The sequence below is a fragment of the Diadema setosum genome, chromosome 4 (genome assembly GCF_964275005.1).
Source record: "Diadema setosum chromosome 4, eeDiaSeto1, whole genome shotgun sequence".
In the NCBI taxonomy this organism is placed as follows: Eukaryota; Metazoa; Echinodermata; class Echinoidea; order Diadematoida; family Diadematidae; genus Diadema; species Diadema setosum.
In genome coordinates this window covers 6,676,618-6,695,764 of record NC_092688.1, presented here as the reverse complement: position 1 = coordinate 6,695,764, position 19,147 = coordinate 6,676,618, and the positions used below count along the sequence as shown (strand labels likewise).

General features: G+C 38.3%; 1 protein-coding gene across 1 annotated transcript in view; it reads right to left on the bottom strand.

Moving 5' to 3' along the window:
• Nucleotides 1-19,147, bottom strand: part of LOC140227446 (glutamate receptor ionotropic, kainate 2-like) — a 92,887-nt gene that overhangs the window by 15,448 nt on the left and 58,292 nt on the right. Inside the window, exons 6-9 of the mRNA XM_072307851.1 lie at nucleotides 5,256-5,513; nucleotides 3,881-4,086; nucleotides 3,039-3,092; nucleotides 168-224 (exon numbers count right to left, since the gene is read on the bottom strand). Of these exons, the coding sequence (XP_072163952.1) occupies nucleotides 168-224; nucleotides 3,039-3,092; nucleotides 3,881-4,086; nucleotides 5,256-5,513 (575 nt within the window). The remainder of the gene's footprint in view (nucleotides 1-167; nucleotides 225-3,038; nucleotides 3,093-3,880; nucleotides 4,087-5,255; nucleotides 5,514-19,147) is intronic.

Here is a 19,147-nt window from a genome sequence, read left to right as displayed (position 1 = left end):
GTTACAGCTGTCGGAATCTTCCCCTAGAATCGAGCCGAAAGCATCTCTGTACAGTTTACTGCAGTACCGACTTTCTAGGACAGTCAATTTACACAAACGCAATAATAACAAAACTAGTAAAAGCAAAGAAATGCCACGAGGTTGCATGAGGGACTTACTCTATGTGCGTTGTCGTGGCTATAGTAACTGTCGTCTATTGGTTGACGAAAAGCGTTGCTCCACTCCTGTAGGGTAAGGTAAACGGTTATAACTCGACGTTTAGCAGCATTTTCAAGATGTAGATATTAACGAAGAATACGCAAGACGTTATTTATCTGTCTTAAGGAGCCTTTTCCTAGAGGTTGATATCTGTCGAGAATTGGTAAAATGTTATACATCGACTTCACATGCAGCCTTTTTAAGATGTTGATGACGGCTGAGCACTCGTTGATTTGGGTAAGAATTTCTGGAAATAAACCAAACCAACAACATACTTGAGTGAAATACATCACAAGCATTGCGACTGTACTGATTATGTTGTTTGTATCGAACTTTGGATACAGTAACCGCAATGAGGTGTGAAATACTCGATTAATACATTTCAGACAATGAAACATTCCAATTATATATATATATATATATATATATATATATATATATATATATATATATTCTGGTGTTTGTTTGTTTGTTTGTCTGTTTTTTTTTTGGAGGGGGTGTCCTCTGAAGTATAAATATGTCTCCTGAGTAGAATGATTCCACAATAGCCTAAAAAAGACAAATTCTAACAATGCTAGATAAATCTTAATATAACAGTGACCTCATATTCATTTCTATAACTCATAGTTTATGGCAAATTTCCTCATGAAAAGATCGGGTCGTGTAAACTTCCCTTCTGCAGAATTGGGCCAAAAAATTGAGGAAAACATTTACTGTTCAATGTAAAACAAAATTATCTTGGTGAACTGTTGAAATTATGGCTAATCACATATGAACCTGAGGATGACAAGACAAAAGAAACTGAAAAATATTTGTCAAAGTATGGGCTTAATTCATTTTAAAAGCAGGAAAAACACGCTGCAAATGAATTTAAAGGGTATGGTGAAAGGATGTTATTGAGGTTATTGGGACAGGGAGGTTAATGAAACAAAAAATATCTGGATCATAGTTAACATTATTCGTCAAGGACGTGGCTCAAAGTGGAATGAAAGCACCCCGGCATGAATATCGACGTTAGGAGCTACCCGTGCGTGGTTGTAGCAAAAGACATGAATTGAGCATTAAATCAATACAATGACGAAAAAGCTATTTCTGTGTCTTGTTTCTACAATCGTAATTGGCTGGTCTAAGCAATAGGCTGCAAGTTAAAACGTGAAATTACAGGAGAAATGGGTCGTAATTAATTACAACATGGGAAAAAAATCCACAAAATTAGCAGACACAGTACAACACAACAAAAACTAATCAATCAAATAGGATTTCTCCTTGTTGAATTAGAAGCGCACGTTAGTCATCAAGTAAAAAAAAAAAATAAGGTCTCGTTGCAGTTTCAGGAAATGAGTTATGACATGAAATCACGAACTGGCACAAGTCTTAAAAAACGAAAACAAACAAACAAACAAAGAGATACGTGAAATCATTGTTGCTGCATTGGCGGGGGAAGGAATAGCGGATGCATGGCTGATGGAGTCGCATGTCATCGATGAAATAGTTTGGAAAATGGGGGAAATTAAAGAGAACTCAGGAATGAACGAACCAACGAACCATTACGTCATCATCAGCTGATTCTGACACATCACTTTCAAGGCAGCTCTGTGTGCAGGGGACAACGGAAAAACATGTCACGTGAGAATTTGACGTCATAATGACGGATGCTCAAGGGAATCACGTGACACTTGGAGACCGGAATGAGTGAATTGTATCGTGGAGAAAACCAGTGAATGAGCAGCTATAATCTTCCACCATACTAATCTGGCTGTCAACCAGTCGCAATCAATGAATTTCAGACTTGCAATGAATTTTCTTTGATGCAACCAGGTCCATCTACAGCCTCTGCTTGATGGCGTTGAGTGTGGACGAACTGTTCATGCAATTCAGAGGTTCGCTCTGTCTTCACGTAGAATCTTTGGTTGGCAGGTTTAACGTGAGTCAAAAAAGAAAAAAAAAACACGGCTTGATGCTACTTGATCGAAATCCATTAAGAATTCCAATTTGCTATTCTATTTTATTTTATAGCCAGATATCAAACGCTTTCCAACCATGTGGAGGACTTCACCCTTGTCATAGCCTTAAAAACTGCATCAGGAATTCACGTAAATACCAAATAATTATATTGAAAGACAACCCCCCAAAATCTTTAGTTTCAGACGACGAACATATGATTTTATCAATGAATGCGTGACCTTAACACTCGATGTTCAAACAGGCTAGCATTGATCTTAATAGATATTGAAAAAATTTGAACAATGTAGTCATCTCAGAAACGTGCAGTGTCCAAACGAAAAGAAAACATATACATACTGTATATCATTAAGCAGCTTCTGCCACTATTACAAGCATATGTAGCAATTCAAATAATGAATGTTGCACTATCGACTCGTCGCTTCGAAGTTGTTTATGTTATACCACAATTACGTAATCAAATCAATATTTAAAAGGTCCATCCATCTTCTTTGAATCTAGTTTGTTAAATATCATTTAGCCAGCTGTTTCTTAAGGAATACATGCACGTTCGTCTGACTCGAGGCTACTCCAATAAAGGAGCGCATTGGTAATCATTTTTCGCTATTTCATCCAAAGCTAACGAAACAAAACGATCACACAAAACGAAGGAACTCAAAATGTCACTTAAGAAGTAGCTGCGGTGATTAAAAAAATATTGCACATCCTTCCTTAAAGACTAAACTCATCAAGGGAGTGTCCTTGAGTTTACGTTATGAAAGACTGCCATGCGATAATGCACATAGGCCTAATCAATGCGCACGGGATGTAAGCACGACATCACCTTGTACCTTGCCCGGAAATAAAAGAGGAAATGATGACGTCATGGTTGTACTCACGTGAGACGCTACGATCCAATGATATTCGCCTGAGGTCATTCCAAACTTGGCGGCCTGCAATCATCGGTGAGAGGGAGAGAAAAAAGAGAAACCTGCAGCGTAACGGAGCAGAGAAAGACTACAACAACAATATCAATATAAAAGCTGCAGCGTCTTATTAGAATTCGTAGCATCGTAGCACCATTGACGTATGCCAGAAAAGAAAAGTTTCCTCCGCCCGATGGTCTCCGACGACCACCAAAACCTCTCATTGCTTTCGTGTCAAGGTAACTGTCGTACCACCAAAGTCAGTTGTATTTTCGAAGTATTGCTGTTTAGTTTTGAATGGTAGTATTTCGCAGGAAAGGCTGATAAACTGCACTTCGTAATTGTGTCATGGCGAAGGTATAATGCTTGCACTCCAGCACGTACGAATATCAAGTTAACTCATGAGCAACTCCAAAACAGGAAAGATGATGGAAAAAACAACAACAACCGGGCTGTAATGCACTGCAAAGGATGGCACGAAAACAATTTAGAAAAGCGTTAGAGAGACAGTGTAAATGTACAGCTCCACGGAAAGGAGAGTTTATTGACATCTTATTAAAAACCTTTAAAGACTCTCATTTCACAATGTTTCTTTAACATTGTTGTGACAAGAATCACATCGTGTTAAGATATTGAGACCCAGTTTGCAGTGTCAATGAAAACTATGACACCAATGGTACTGTTCTGTGTCTCGGTGTATCTCACGTTTCGAGTGAGGTGAAGTTATATTGACCGTACTGCAGTGTCAAATCGTGTGTACATTTACCATGACACCAGTGTTTTGTTAGCCGGTGTTTAAGATTACTACATCTTACGTTTCGAATGAGGTTAATGTTGTTGGCCGTGCTGCAGTACGCCACGCTGTTGAACATGTCAGAGTCCTTCACTGTATGCAGCGGATGGACGAAGTCAAGTTTGCCCGTCGATGGGTTCTGCTTCAGCCGGAACAACCGGAAGTGCGGCGGGTATGTCTCCGTGAGGGCAGCAGACAGCAGTAATAAATCTTCCACATTTTTGTATGCTGAAAGTATGGGTTATTAAGTACAGTGTAAGAGACAAACCCAGCATGTAATATGCACGACCAAGATTATCAATCTTAACGTTAGCCTCACGCATCACCTCACCCGTAGAATATGGTTTTGAAGAACATGTACACACAAAACAAGAAATGATAATATTCCAACGATAAACCTTTAACTCAACTATCCAAATATGTAAAGATATTGCCTAATATATGGTACGATAACTGCCCAAATATCACTGCTGTTTGAAATATGAAGAATATAGTATATATCGTATCTTCCAATAACTCAAAGACCTGAGCCATGGTGAATAATCACTTTCCGAGCAGATCAAATCTAAACAAATTTTGCCAGCTGGGACCACTGGGTTAATTGGAACTTCACAACCAAACATGCCTCTTGTGTAGCAAGGTAAAGAAACAGTGGTGTGTGTTAGAATTAAAAAAGGAGAGATTGATTTTGGGTGGTATTTCTTGGGTATGTATGTGACCCTGTAAACGGCATACCCACTCGAGACGTTTCAGCAAGCATGTTCTTGCCGTTTTCAAGAGAAGCATATAACATACCCAAGAAAGAATACGTAGTGTACCGTTAAGCCTTCTACCACCCAGCGTTCCACTGCACGGAAACCTTCAAAGTTTTTAATATTGATTTTGTTCAGAAAAAAAAAATGGAAATGAGTCTCCTATAGAACAAATCAAAGTAGTCGTTCAAAGGAGTGACAGGGCAAAGATTTCTTATTTTTCAGCTTTTTGAAAACTTTTTTAAAATTACTTTTCAAGACGTAGAATCAATGCGGGTGATTATTGTAGATGGGGCGTGACATAATTTACTGGCACCGGAATTTCTGATCTTTCTATTGTTCATAAAGGGCATGCAAATCACTGTTCGATATAAGCTCCTGTCCCTAGTAAAAACAAGCAACGACAAACAAACACATAAATAATATCTCATTGATTTGTTCAAGTCATTAAAGCAAACACAGTCATGTATTCATTCATGTTTCTAATAGAGTGTTTACTCATTGAATTTTCAAATCGACAGTGATCACTAATGTTGTTACTAAATCCTCTGCCAGTGTAATAAATCATTTGTCATTCTTTGTACGTGTTTGCAATTGGGATACGGGCAAGAATATTGTCAAAACACGGTTGACATGGCAACATACCTGTATCGGAATCGTAGAAAATCGAGACTTGGGTCCAACCTAGCTTAAGCATTAGATCCAGTGTGGCCCGGCTAATGTGCGAGTAGTCCGGTCGTATGCTGACGCTGAAGCCGTTTTGTCTCTCCACCGAACACTTCTCTCGCGAGACCTCTACGTGTGGAATTTTAAGAGTTTCTACTAACGACTGGACGGCGAGACTGGTCTCGCATGACGTGGAAGACAAAATGGCGGTGATGTTATCACTAAGCTTCGAGCAAACTGCAGCGGAGAGAAGAGAAAAGAAACGCAATTCAATAAATTCACATCATAAATAGTTACTCACACCTTCATGTACGGGGGCATCTTCACTATACCGTACGTAAAAAAAAAAAAAAAAATGCAGCGGCAACCTCCGCTAAGATAACTTTAAAAACAGTGAATCAATCCAAATACAATTTTAGGGTATGAAACTATGACTCTTTGCCCACATCTTACAGAAAATCCCATTCGATTTGCTTCAGTAGTCAAAGAAAAATGAGGAATTTTGTAGAGCATGCCAGGAATCTCTTCCCTCCAAGTTCTGTCTATTGTGTTCACACATTATGCAACTTGGAAGATTCAGATTCATGACATGCTTTGCAATAATCCACATTTCTCTGTTACTGCATTAGGCTCGGTCACAAATGCCTTTACGAACTGCTACGAACGCCGTACGAACGATTTTTAGACAATTTAGTAAGATCTTCTTAGGAAGGCCGTACGAAACCAGCATTCGTAGACCGTTCGTAGACCGTTTGTAAGTTCGTAGCCTGGTCGATGGTCTTGTCCAAGATCTTTTTTAACTTCGTACGAAACCCTCTCTTCGCAAGGCGGATGTACGAACGTCGTGCGAACATCGTAAGAACTACGCAAGATTTTGCAGGGTCGAGAGACAATTCTAAAAGCCTTAAATTTTTACGATGATTGTAAGAACGCCTTAAGTCGTTCATAGAGGGCTCTTACGTCTTTCGTAAGAATGCCTTACGAACGGAGATTCGTACGGCGTTCTTACGAACAACTCTTCGAGTTTGTAAGGCGTTCATAAGGGACTCGTAAGGCGTAGGTACACAATATTTTGTGTAACTGTTGAGTTTTAGGGGTATAAAGCCAAACGTGCGAAGTTCAAATCCTCACTTTGTTCTAGGTGTTCGACCAGAAAGCATTTCTGTTAAATATGGGACCAAAAGGGAGGCAATCAAAATGGAAAAGAGGGAAGGGGAAGAAAAGAAAAGAGGGAGATGAGGAGGAAGGAGCGAGAGGGTGAGAGTTGGGGCAACAACCTCCTCCTCCTCTACTTGTAGTTGCAGCTGCAGTTTTAGTCTCCTCTTGGCACTACTGCCATCTTGAAGTATAACACTTTCAACTGTTACAGAATTTTCGACAGGACACGGCAGCGTCTTTTTAACAACCTGACAAAATATACAAAAAATCGTAAATCTTCTTACGAATGACTTGAGAGTGCCGTGAGTTGCACGTACGACCATCTTACGACAAAAAGAAATCGTAAGATGGCCGCAAGTGTGACGGAAGAATAACTCAAGGCATTCTTACGAAAAACGTACGAATTCTTGGGCCATAAATCATTTCGTTTCTCTAAGAGGTCTTAAGTTGTTCTTGCGAAATAAACAGTGTTCGTACGAAATTCGTAAGAAGGCCGTATAAGAATCTGTGCCCCATCTACGAATCTCTACGAACTCCAAAATTCGTACGAACAGTGACATTCGTACGAACGCATCGTTCGTACGAACATTTGTGACCGTAGCTTTAACCAAATTGAATAGGGTTTTCTGCAAAATAGAGCTAAGATGTACGACCATGAAGTAGCATTTAGACGGTCTAATCGCATTTTCTTTCACTACAATCGTTCTTATGCATTTCCATTGACATACAAAGGATCCGTGAGTCACACCTTGCATTTAAATTTCTCAACATTAAACGTATGAACCATGCAAGAGAAAGTCAGTCATGAATATATTTCATTATGATATAAATTACAATCATAAAAAGAAGTTTATAGTACAGTAAGTAGAAAAAGAAATGCGCCAATGACCCGTGGAAAAGTTTCTATGTAGTGTAACTTTTCCATTTCATTTAATTTCAAAATGATAGAACATAGGAAGAAATATACATGAAACCCAGGCAAAAAAGACTAAAATATACGTTATTTTAATTGATTTTTTCTCCTTTTTGGTGGGGGGGGGGGGGGAGAGGTTGGGCTGGGTTGCTGTCGATCCTTGCCAGGGATCTCTGTATCCTATCATGGTATTGCGTGTTCACCATGCACAAGAAAGCCTCAGTTATATCTTACCCTGTAAGTGTGAAAGCGTTTTGCAGAGTTTTATAGGCGTTACTATTCTCTATAGTGAGTTTGCTCCAGGCATCTCAATTTGGTAATTAAGTCTGGGTTTAGATAGTTCTCATCCCTTAATGTATAGCTTTAGGCCTACATTTCATTTACAACCTGGTCCTACGCAAATGCGTTTCCATTGCGATTGAAGACCAACCAAGGAAACGTAATATCGTTATTTAGTCATTTTCGTTACAGTGTACCATGTTGGCAAATGGAGGAAGAATAAAAAGAATCATTGCAGAAATAAATGTACAATTCTAACAGCGCGATATGACCAAAATTAATCACTTCTTGTGTATAATAGTCGGAAACCTTAAACAAACAAACAAAACAAAAAACGGAAAACAACTGAAAACTGGCATACTTGTGAAGATAAGGTGAACAAAAATTGAAGTTTTGCTTGTTTAATCTTATTTCTTTTACTCCATTCATAAAGGAAATCTTGAGTAAATTATTTTAAAAAAGACTCATAAAAATATGAAACATGTAATGAAAATATGCACGAAGCGCATTCAATTTATGCAGTAAGTTTTGATGATTATAGCACTTGATAACACAGATGGTATGTTTGTCATGCATTTATAAGTATTGCATCTATAACAGTATAAGTTTTTATAAGTTTTACGTGTGTAATGGTATGACTTCTTTAGTACAATACTCTATATAATGCTATCTTACTATCACGCTTGTAATGTATTTAGAGGAGGGGGCCATGACTCAGTATAGAGTCTTCACCCTTACAACCATACAACCTATTGGACATGAGCAACATTCCATTTTCACAGAAATGTTGTCATTTCGCGGTTTAACTTCCAAATGCGGAAAAATAGAACAAAAGGGGAACCCAGCGTCGTACATTACATGTAACTGACAAAAAACCCAAAACACCAAACCCAAACAAAACAACAATAACAACATAGAATAAAGAAGATATAATAAACCCTCATACATATGGAACTTTAAATAACAACACAGGGAAGGTTTATCGCTTCGCTGTATATTGGAGAGGATTGGCTCACATATTATGCCTCAGAAGAAATAAAGGAAGGTAAAAAAGAAAGGGAGATTACACATATAGCATTACAAAAATATTGTACATCGCTGGGAAACGATTTTGTTTTTGTTTGTTGCTGTTGTTGTTGTTTTTTTGACTGAGTAAGATGAGGAGGCCACGTGTACTTTTGCAGTCAGACGTCGACAGACTGATCCACCGTGGCGGGTGGGTGAGGGTGGGAGACATGGCTCCCCCCTTTTGTCTGACAGGCGATGGAAGCCATGCAATAAATCTCAACGCCACAATCAGGGATGAGGAATGGATGTAGCATCCGAGCTGGATTGTATGGAACAGGCATCTGTGGCAATCATCCCACGACCGAAAAGATTTGAGTTTGTTTAGATGAATCCAGGCATGGCACCAAATGACGAAGAATACGAACCCTTGTTTTTTTTTTTTATATGATTTCATCTTTCCCCGTCTAAGCTGCATCCTCCCAGATGATCTTTCAGGCAACAGCCATGGTATTGGTTTTTGTAGATCGACTCCTGCGACCCCCAGACGAAGCGCTGGTTTTTGGAGTATTTGAGGTCACTTCATCTCTATCTTACGAGTAAAGTGATGCAAATGTTTGATAAAAGTTACAGTCCACACGCCCTGGATGATCCATGAGCAAAGATTTAATGTCAAGCCTTAATGCCCTTACATCATACTTTATTTAATGAGAACCGTTACTTCTGGCAGTATTTTCAACTGTTTATTTCTAAAGAATCTTGCCGGCGTATTGTCATTTCTCCCATAGGGTTGACTTTCGATAGAAAGAGAATAAAGATCAAGATGAAACAAAATGTCATCTTTGTGAAACCACAATGCATTATGTTCCCGCTTTCTTCCTTTCTCTGTTCTCTTTCTGTCTCTTTCTTTTTCTCTTATTTCGTTTTCCTCCAGTGCTAGCCGAAGTAATTTCAGTATTTGACTTTGCGGTGCAAAGGCCGTCATGGGTTGCATTCCTATACCAACACTTCAGATTTGACAGGGCTGTGTCGTAATGAATCACTTTCAAGCACCAAGCTTCATTAATTTCATCCCTAAGGAATTTATGGATTACCGTCGAGAGCAACAACACCGCTACCTACCAACTATAAAGTCACCGATACTTTTGCATGGAAAGACAAACTCCTCAAAGCAAGCCCCACTGATTTTGAGGAATCTTATCAATCATCAAATTTTGGACAGTGATTCATTAATATTCGATGAACAGGTGTACATAGTCCAAATGATGGCATCACATTGCAAATGTCCCACGTATGTCACACCAGACTACAATGTTGGAACAACTGTTTGTGTTATATTATCTTATACGGAGCACAAAAACAAGAGATGGGAATATGCATCAATATGGCTTTTTCAACAACAAAGTGTTAGGTTCTGATATCAATTGCTGATATTGCCTTCTCCAACGGCCATTGTCTCTTTTCTCTCCCTCTATCTTTGAGTGTGAGGGTGGTTGTTATTTTGATAGTATTTTATGTTGGAGTTTCCGCTAGGGATTAGTGCAACAGGAAAATAAAGCACTTGCCCCTTGCAACTACATGCGCGGAGGCGTTGCGTGGTCAAAACCCCTGCTTGCAGCATCTCGTCTACAACCGTTACAAATCTCAGTCAGCCATTACTGCCACTGGTTTTCAGGAGCCATAAAAGACTGTCAAAGAGACCGGTATTTGCTTCGTTACACCACAGAAAAATCTCCTCAAGATTAGAAAAGCCAGTCATAGAGAAACAATACTTTATAATAATCATGCTATGCTATTTCGAGGAGTTATTCTATCCATTTGCATCACACTGATTCAATCAGGGATGAATGGCAAAAACGTCGACTCCGTCTCAGCAAAGGATGTTGCGAGGCTCACGAAACCTCGCGTCGATAAGAGTGAAAGAAAAGAGCTCCCATGTTGAATAAACAGCGCGCCAGGGGCCCAGCGTATATCGACTGTGGAAAGCCGAATTAACAAGGTGGGTAACCTGACGTTGACTAGATGCCTGGGAGCTTGAGACAGGTTGAGTGACAGGGGGAGAAGACGTGAGGTGAAGAGCACTGAAGAGGTCAACGACATGGCAACAGTCATCGGACTTGTCGAGGAGGGATAGAAGATGGAACGAATACAAGATAAAGAACTAACAACATCACTCACTCACAATCATAACAAACTCAAGAACACACACACGCAGAGATAGAGAGGGGGTAAAGAGAAGGAGGGAGGGGGTAGAGAGAGGGAGCGGGGTAAAGAGAAGGGGACAAAAGATGATGATGATGATGATGTCGACGACGATATAAGTGGTGTTTGGTGGCGGTGGTGATAGTGAGGATGATGAAGATCATTGTAAAGCATTTATATGTGAATATAGAAAATTGAAAGGGAAGAAGCAGAACAGATTTGGAGGCGACGCATAGTGAATGGTTTGTTTGTTTGTTTGTTCATTTTCCATCTGAGAAGATGGCTGGATAGCCCATATTCAGCTACGTTAAGCTGGTCTTCCATGGGGTCCAGTTGGATGTGAGGTGGGACCACTTCACCGGGTTAAACATCCTGCTCTTTGCGATGAATGAATGAAGCGGGATCTTTTGCGTGCATGAGTTGTTACTCTCTCATACACGGGACCTCCATTTTATGTTCTATCCGAGGGACAGAGTGTTTTGCCTCTTGCTAGAGGGGACGGTATGCTTACACACAAAACATTGCTCAGTCCAGACTCCGGTTCGAACCCGGGCCGCGTGATCGTGAGGCAGACGCGCTACCGACTGAGCCAACTCACCGCCCTTTAATGGTCATGATGACTAGCATGAGTATTCTGAGGTTTTACAGCGCAGATGAAACAATATCGGTCTACTTTTGCGTTCAGTGATCTCCGGTGATCCCAGTGATTGCTTGAGGAGATATGATTGATCTTGCAAGAACTGATGAGAGGGGAAAAAAAGTTATCTCGAATCAGAATGACTTGACATACTTGACCTAGAGAAAGAAAAGATTAAAAACAATTTATTAGAAAAGGAAATGAATGCATCGGAATTATTTGTATTATTTTCCCCTCGTGACAGACCATGGTTTTGTAGGACAGTAGTGTAGAGTTTAGAATGAAAATAGAACAATCTGCTCTTCGCTTTGGGTCTTTTCCCCTAAACAGTCCGTCTTCATAAGACCGCATCATTCTTAATTCTCCTACATGACTCTGGATTTCCACATTGGGCTTTGCACATTATGTAAATAGTCATTATTATGTGTGTGAATATGTGCGTGTATGTGCATGTGTTGAGATATGTTTCTGGGGATGGGGGCGAAGCTATGTGTCAATTTGCTAGACTATGTATGAAAGCAAATCCTCCTACCAGCTGTGATTATATTATCGTGTTGTTCCTCATGGATGATGTATTAGTCATTGAAACCCGTATATAGAAACATAGTGTGTGACTACTTGGTTTCATTGTTGTGGGATTATCTTTACGTAGAGGTTGAATCAACGCTAAGAAATCTAGTCAGATCAGTTGAAGTGGAAGTAAAGACGGAGACGAAGAAAATATAAGAAATCGAATTTTCTCAGAAAAAAAATTCTTGCTACCCCTTTTTTTCATTTATGTCTGGATCAATACTCCTCGGGCCTAGGTGGAAAATGTAATTCCGCGCGAGCAATCCTTTTCCCTGTAACACACTATGAATGGTGACGTCACCCCTCTTTACTCGATACGTCACTGTCATTAGGCAAGTTCTACTGGGGTTTCTGCCACAGCCTTTGAGCGAGCGGCATCTGCCTTGAAAATGGAATTATCGTCCAACCACTGTTTGTTTATTGCCCGCTAATCATGTAAGGATGCGGCTAATCGAAAGAAAAAAATGAGAAAAGGAAGGAGATGAAGGGGTAAAAAAAAAAAGAGAGGAGATTCGTCTTTCGGAGAAGAGTAATCCCGCGCAAATGACAATATTGTCAGCAAACTCATTCCCAGAGGACTGATGAGGGGCGCCAAATTTCGAACCTGGTGATTATGTCGCGTCATTAGAGGAGCTGCTCACCGAAGCTTTAAGGTTTGGTGAGTAGCTTGCTTTCTCTCCACGCCAATGTACTGTTTTCTCTCCCTCGCACACACACACACACACACACACACACACAAACAAACATAAACACAGTAAAAGAAACCAATACAGTGGTCTTTAATCTAACCTGTCCTTCTGATTTTACTATTTCATTCAAACAACTTACTCAAGGTGATCTTTGGGAAACCACTGATTCGTAATTTATCATTTATTATTGGGTATACTAAATTGATGTCATCTGTGGGAGTAACCATTACACACCAAAAGCATGACTCCATACATTTAAAGGGATGGCATAGTTTTGGTTGAGGTGGGGATTCAGGCTTTAAATTTTGTGGATAATTAGAAACTCCTTATGTGAAATATTAAAGAGCAGAGTAAAATTCTAAGAGGAATTAAATGTTTATTTGACGAAAAATAATTTTGAAATGGCTGAGATATCGAAAAAGGGAAAAAAAGTGGTCCGAATAAAAGGTGGACCAACCTTTTTTATTAATCTTCTTTGTTTTTGGATATCTTAGCCATTTCAAAACCATTTGTCATCTTAATTGTCATCTTATAAAGTTTGAACACCTCTTGAATTGTATCCTCTTTGATATTTCGTAAGAGTGGTTTCTAATTATCTCGCAAGACCTGAATCCCCATCTCAACCAAATCTATACCATCCCTTTAAGCATTTCATCCTCAGATGTATTAACTGTTCTCAAAAATATTTTTGGGAAGTTGTTAAAAAGGACCTTAAGTTGCTCAGGATTCAATCATGCATCAGGAACTGACATAAGGAAGCGTGAAATATGCAATGATCTTTTCAAGGGGAAAAGAGGAAAATGTATTTCTTCTCCAATTACCAGTGATTACAGCGTTATGTAAACCTTATGCGTGAGAACTAAAACATAATGATCTTCTCTTTCAGTGGTAGCACTACGTAACTTCTTACCTTCCTCAGCTTGAGTCAAACTTTTCAAACTCTCCTGCATTCTTCCTGGTAAAAATTAATAAAAATGCTAAAACAGAGCGTCAGATCGTGCTTACAAAAATTCATTATCATCATCACGTATTACAATGTCTTAAACCATGTGCTTCATTGTACATAGTATAGACTTTTCCTATTAAAATCATAATTGTTATGATTTATTTCATTACCTCTTAATAATCATTATAATTGCCTCGTGAGAAAAGTGGATTCGTCTTGTTACCCGTGTAATTTAATCTTGTTTCGGAGACATAAGGATATAACGACTGAAGTGAAAAATTGTTTCACGCCTGGCACGGCTGGCTTCGTTTTACGCCGCGTTGCATAGTCGCAACTTGAATGGTCACTTTTTGACACCTTTTTTTTTTAATCTCTTGTCGGTCTTCACAATATCATGAGTATGTTTATAATGTGTTACCTTGTATTCTATACCATTTTCGAATTCAAAATCAAATTTATTCAGAGGTATTTTTTTTTTTTTTTGCATTGGACATAATCACAATCATAATAGTCACAAACAGTTATGTTTTTCCATTTTGTAAAGACGCATTTTCTACATGACAGTGATTCGTTTCACCACTAAACAATACCATGCATTACAGAAGGCGAAGCTCGACGCATCTTATCTTGTATCCCGCAATTTATGGATGTGGTGGATTTACAGCATCCAAGATCTTAAGGAATTTAAAGCAAAAGAAAACCCATTCAGTATTCTATCAGTGTTTTTCATCTTTCATGAGATGTAAATTGGGACTGTAAACGCCACCATTCTAGTATGAATGGAATATGAGCATGATATTATGAATAATAATGTTTCATAATTATCATAATTATCATCATTATCTTCATTGTTATTATCATTATTTTTCTCATTACTATTATCGTTGTTATCACCATTATAATAATAATAATAATAATAACGACAATAATGATGATGATAATAATAATGATAATAATAACAGTTATTATTATTGTTATTATTATTATTATTATTATTATTATTATTATTATTATTGTTATTATTATTATCATTATTATTATTATCATCATAATCATCATCACCATTCTTGTTATTATCTTCATAATAATAACTGTCATCGTCCATGTACCAAATGTCCATTGATATACTTTAATCTTCTCCTGATGGCGTCTCTGTCACGTCTGCTTGTTTAGCCTTCGGAGAAATATGTTACGATGTAGCCTTGTTTTCCGAACAGTTAACTGACTGGAAATCGCCCAATATTTTACTGTCTGCAGGACTATTACCATGGCTCATCATTATAATGCTTCTCTATTCCTTTAAAGAGGACAAAAGAATAACAGAGACTTTATTCTTAGAAGAAATAATTCTCCCTTCATCACTGCAGGTGGTGCTATATATTCAAAACTAGGCCTATAGTTTCCAATGAAGATTTGACAGACGGAAAGGGTCTTAGAAATCAATTTGTTAAGTGGATACTTCTCGTTACCGCCATTGGTTTAGAGCTTTAAAGCTAGCCCTAGGGCGACGCGAAGGAACAGTAACATTATTAAGCTCGGCAGCTGCTCAGCGTAAATTGATTTCAATCGTTAAAAGAGCTTGTATGAGGTGAAGTTGGAAATTGGAGATTTGTCCGCAATATCCATACTTTATGTGTTCTCAGTCGATATTTTTTCCTTATTTAGCATCAAATGTGATACTACGAATTTTTACTTTCATTGTTATTTCATTCATTCTGTCACATTTTTATCATAAACAAAAAGAAGTAGGCTCTTTTTTTCCCCCAGAAATACATTTCCTAATAATCTTTCAGATTTGTCATATGGATAGGTTGAAGCAACTTTGCAGCATTTTTTTTTAATCAATAGAGCGACTACACTCAACTATGAGGTTATCAAAATTTGTGTTCTTAATCACTTTTTTTTTTAAGGAATCAGTTTTTTTTTCTCTTACAAAATTCTTCGTGCCGAAAACAACCCTGAAATGTATGTGTATTCATCAGGATAGTAGCAAAGCAGCAAACAATTTTTATCTCAATTTTTCAACACTTAAAAGAGACACTGGCAGTATGTGGAACCTTCAGCTAAGAAAGTTCATCTGGAACCATTGAAAAATATGTCATTGATAAGGTATTAACTATGTCTAGGATTATCACGTTTAGCGAATGTAGTTTCGTTTTAGGCCGTCAGCAATGGGCAGGAACTATCTATGGTGGCTATAAAAATCAGGAAAAAGGCTGTTGGCAAATTTGATTGTGGATCTTTCTAAACGAGTATGTTAATAAGAATTTCTTGGAGGATGTAGGGAAGGAGGAATTGGGGGTGGGATGTCATGGAATACAACAGTATGTCATACAAGGATGCTCGTGTCTGCGTCCTACATATCAAATGCCACATTTTGTTATCAGATGATGCAAAGAAAAATAAGTGTAAAAATGATTGATGTCATGTACAATTTGAAATACGCTGACGGAGGTATGTATTTGCATAATGAGGAAGAAAGAGCTTCTCCCGTCACATACTCCTCCGACAACTAAATTCCATCCAGAGCTACGCGCGCAGAACACTGTCGGATGAATATCAAAGGAGGCACTTTCTCACCCCGGGTCTTTACGTGTCCCGCCAAAACGCGTGACTCGCATCCAGACGACCGGACGAACAAACTTTCCTTTCCTGAACACAAGCACGTATTGATCTCACGTACATAAATTGGTTATCAAGTGCGCGTGCGAACCCGCGTTCGCCCGCGTGTGCGCGTGTGCGCGAGTGCCGGTGACATAGTCTATTGAATGTCAATATGGCATGGTATCATTATGTTACCTATACAAGCGTCACATTTTACGTCAAGTTGCAACATCAATCAATGAAGAAGTCACACTCGCATATCAAGTTATCTCGAGCTGAGAAAGAAAATAAATGAAAAAGATAAAACACAAAACCAAGCAAACGCCCACTCTTTCGTCATATCAGATCTTGTCAATAGCAGGAAACAAATCAAGAAGGCTCAAGTTATCCCGATATCTACTGATCAACACAAAGAAACGGTGATTATCATTTTGAAAGTTAGGAAACGAAACACTTGGACCCTAGAAGAATACATACAGATATAAAGAACTAGATGGCAGACGGGGGAAAAAACAAAACAAAAACAATCTTGTCTTTTCAATGTAATACACTTCTAAATTACCTTGAAACTTTCAAAGAGCAAAGATATTGAAAGATATAAAATGATGTAAATGTCAAACTGTGAGTAGTGTAGAATAAATATATCGCTTGTTTTATTAACATTTTCTTCTCTTCAGCCCTTTTAAAGCGAAACAGTAATTCTGTAACTGTGTACCCAATAAGAAATGCAATGCAATCTAATCAAGTAGTATTGATTTGCCTGAAATATTCTAAAATATACACTTGTTATCAAGGGACTTGTTATAACTAGGCAATTTGAAAATCGGTAAGTTGAAAATTAATAGGTCGGAATTAGATTACATGAAATCAAGTCAATTCAAACTGCTCTTATTTGTTTTGGGTGCAGGGCAGTCTTAAAAATAAATCAAGTTGAACCTCGTAAAATCGAGCCATATCAAATCGAATTATACTAATTTAATTGTTTGCATTAGGCTGAAGTTACACTCAAATGAAATGAAATGAAATGCAATGAAATGAAATGAAATGAAATGAAATCAGATCAATTCGACTCAACTCATGTCATCTCAACTCAACTCAACTCAACTCAAATAAAATAAATGAAATGAAATGAAATGAAATGAAATGAAATGAAATGAAATGAAATGAAATCAAATCAAATCAAATCAAATCAAATCAAATCAAATCAATATACACATCAATGCGTACTGGTCAGCTTGTCATTTTTTCCCCAACCAACCCGATGTAAACCGGTTCCTATTGTTTCCTATCGCAAAATTCTTCCATCAAAGTTTTGATACGCTCTCCCATGCATGATTCGCTCGATGTCGAAGACATTCCTCCTCTATCTAACTCACTTTCTCTGACATCTATGACCCTTCATCCTTCCTACTATCATCGTGATGATGGTCATATCACCGTGTGTACTCAGATGGTTGGTGGAACGTGATAGTATGAGACGAACTGCTTGTGTAGATTTAGGGGGAATGGCGGCTATCGACCCATGGAATGATGGTGAAGCTGGGATCTCAGTAGATGTCCAGTCGTCATCTTTAATCTGCCTGACGAAATATTGTCGTGTTGTCATGGTTACAGCATCAAGGGAAAACACTGTGGTATAAGTTTATAAGGCTCGCTTCGGGGGTCTTACACAGGAGATTACAGGATCAAATCCTACCTGGTGTGTACATTTAAGGTGAGTGTGTACCTAGCAGTGGTGGAGTTGATTTTAGGAACATTTTTCTTTTGAAAATAGCATTTCCACAGAACACTGTATAGGGGGCTTACGTTTTCATCAAGGAATGAGTTGCATTAATGACTGAAATATAGAGTAATTAATAATATGCATTCTTTTAAGTACTCTTGACATAAATGTTATCGTTGATTTGTTAAAAAAATAATGACTAATTTGTACAAGTGGAGAAGTAAAACAAAATGAAACTAAATACTGTAACTGAACGATTAAAGAGAACATCATCATTTTTCATTCATTTTGATTGCTTGCTTTCAGAACTCCTCCAAGATACACTATGTATTTTGACTGACCTATTTGTTCTCACTGTTCTGTCTTAGCATGCAGCGCACAATTGAGCAATTCCCATTGCTCTTCACCATTCAGAAGAAAGGAAAAATCAACTGAATCACAAACTGGCTGTACAAGGTTCAGTCAGCACATTCAAAACGGACCACCGGCCTTCAAAAAAATGCCCTCCTTCATGCTGTGGCTTGAAAATAAAAATAAAAAAAAGACCACTATAATGTACCGGATATCATGTGTACCTCATTTGGCTTTGATAGAATGCTACAGTGAAGTTCAAACCACGTGTTGCTGTAGTTGCGCCTGGGTTTCTTTTCAGGCGTTCGATCCGCGGACGGTGCAATCATAATTATACCACTCGCGCACGTAGAGGGCGATCAATACCCTTTCGATCATTTCTATTTGCGAAGGCTCTCCGTCAAACCGTGGAAGAATTCTGTCTGACATTGATTTTTTCTTCTGGCGGGAAACGATTATCCTGACACGACAGGCATACAAGCTCGTCCTGGTTAGTGTCGATATTGACTTTTGAAAAGCTGCAGACAAAAAATACAGAGAGAACGGAGCAAATATTTCTGATTAAATCTATAGCGTACTTGATCCGTAAAATGACGTTGTAGGATTTATGAAATAATCAGGTTTTCGTTTACTTTATTGCAAGATTCAAATCAGCATCATGTTGCTTTGACTGCCCTTCCGAAAAAAAAAAATGCTTTTGTTAACTGAGGTTGCTCAGAGTCAAATTACTGAAAGTAAATTTACAAAAACGCTAACATTGATTTTATATGTTTGAAAGAAGCAAAAACAGACCC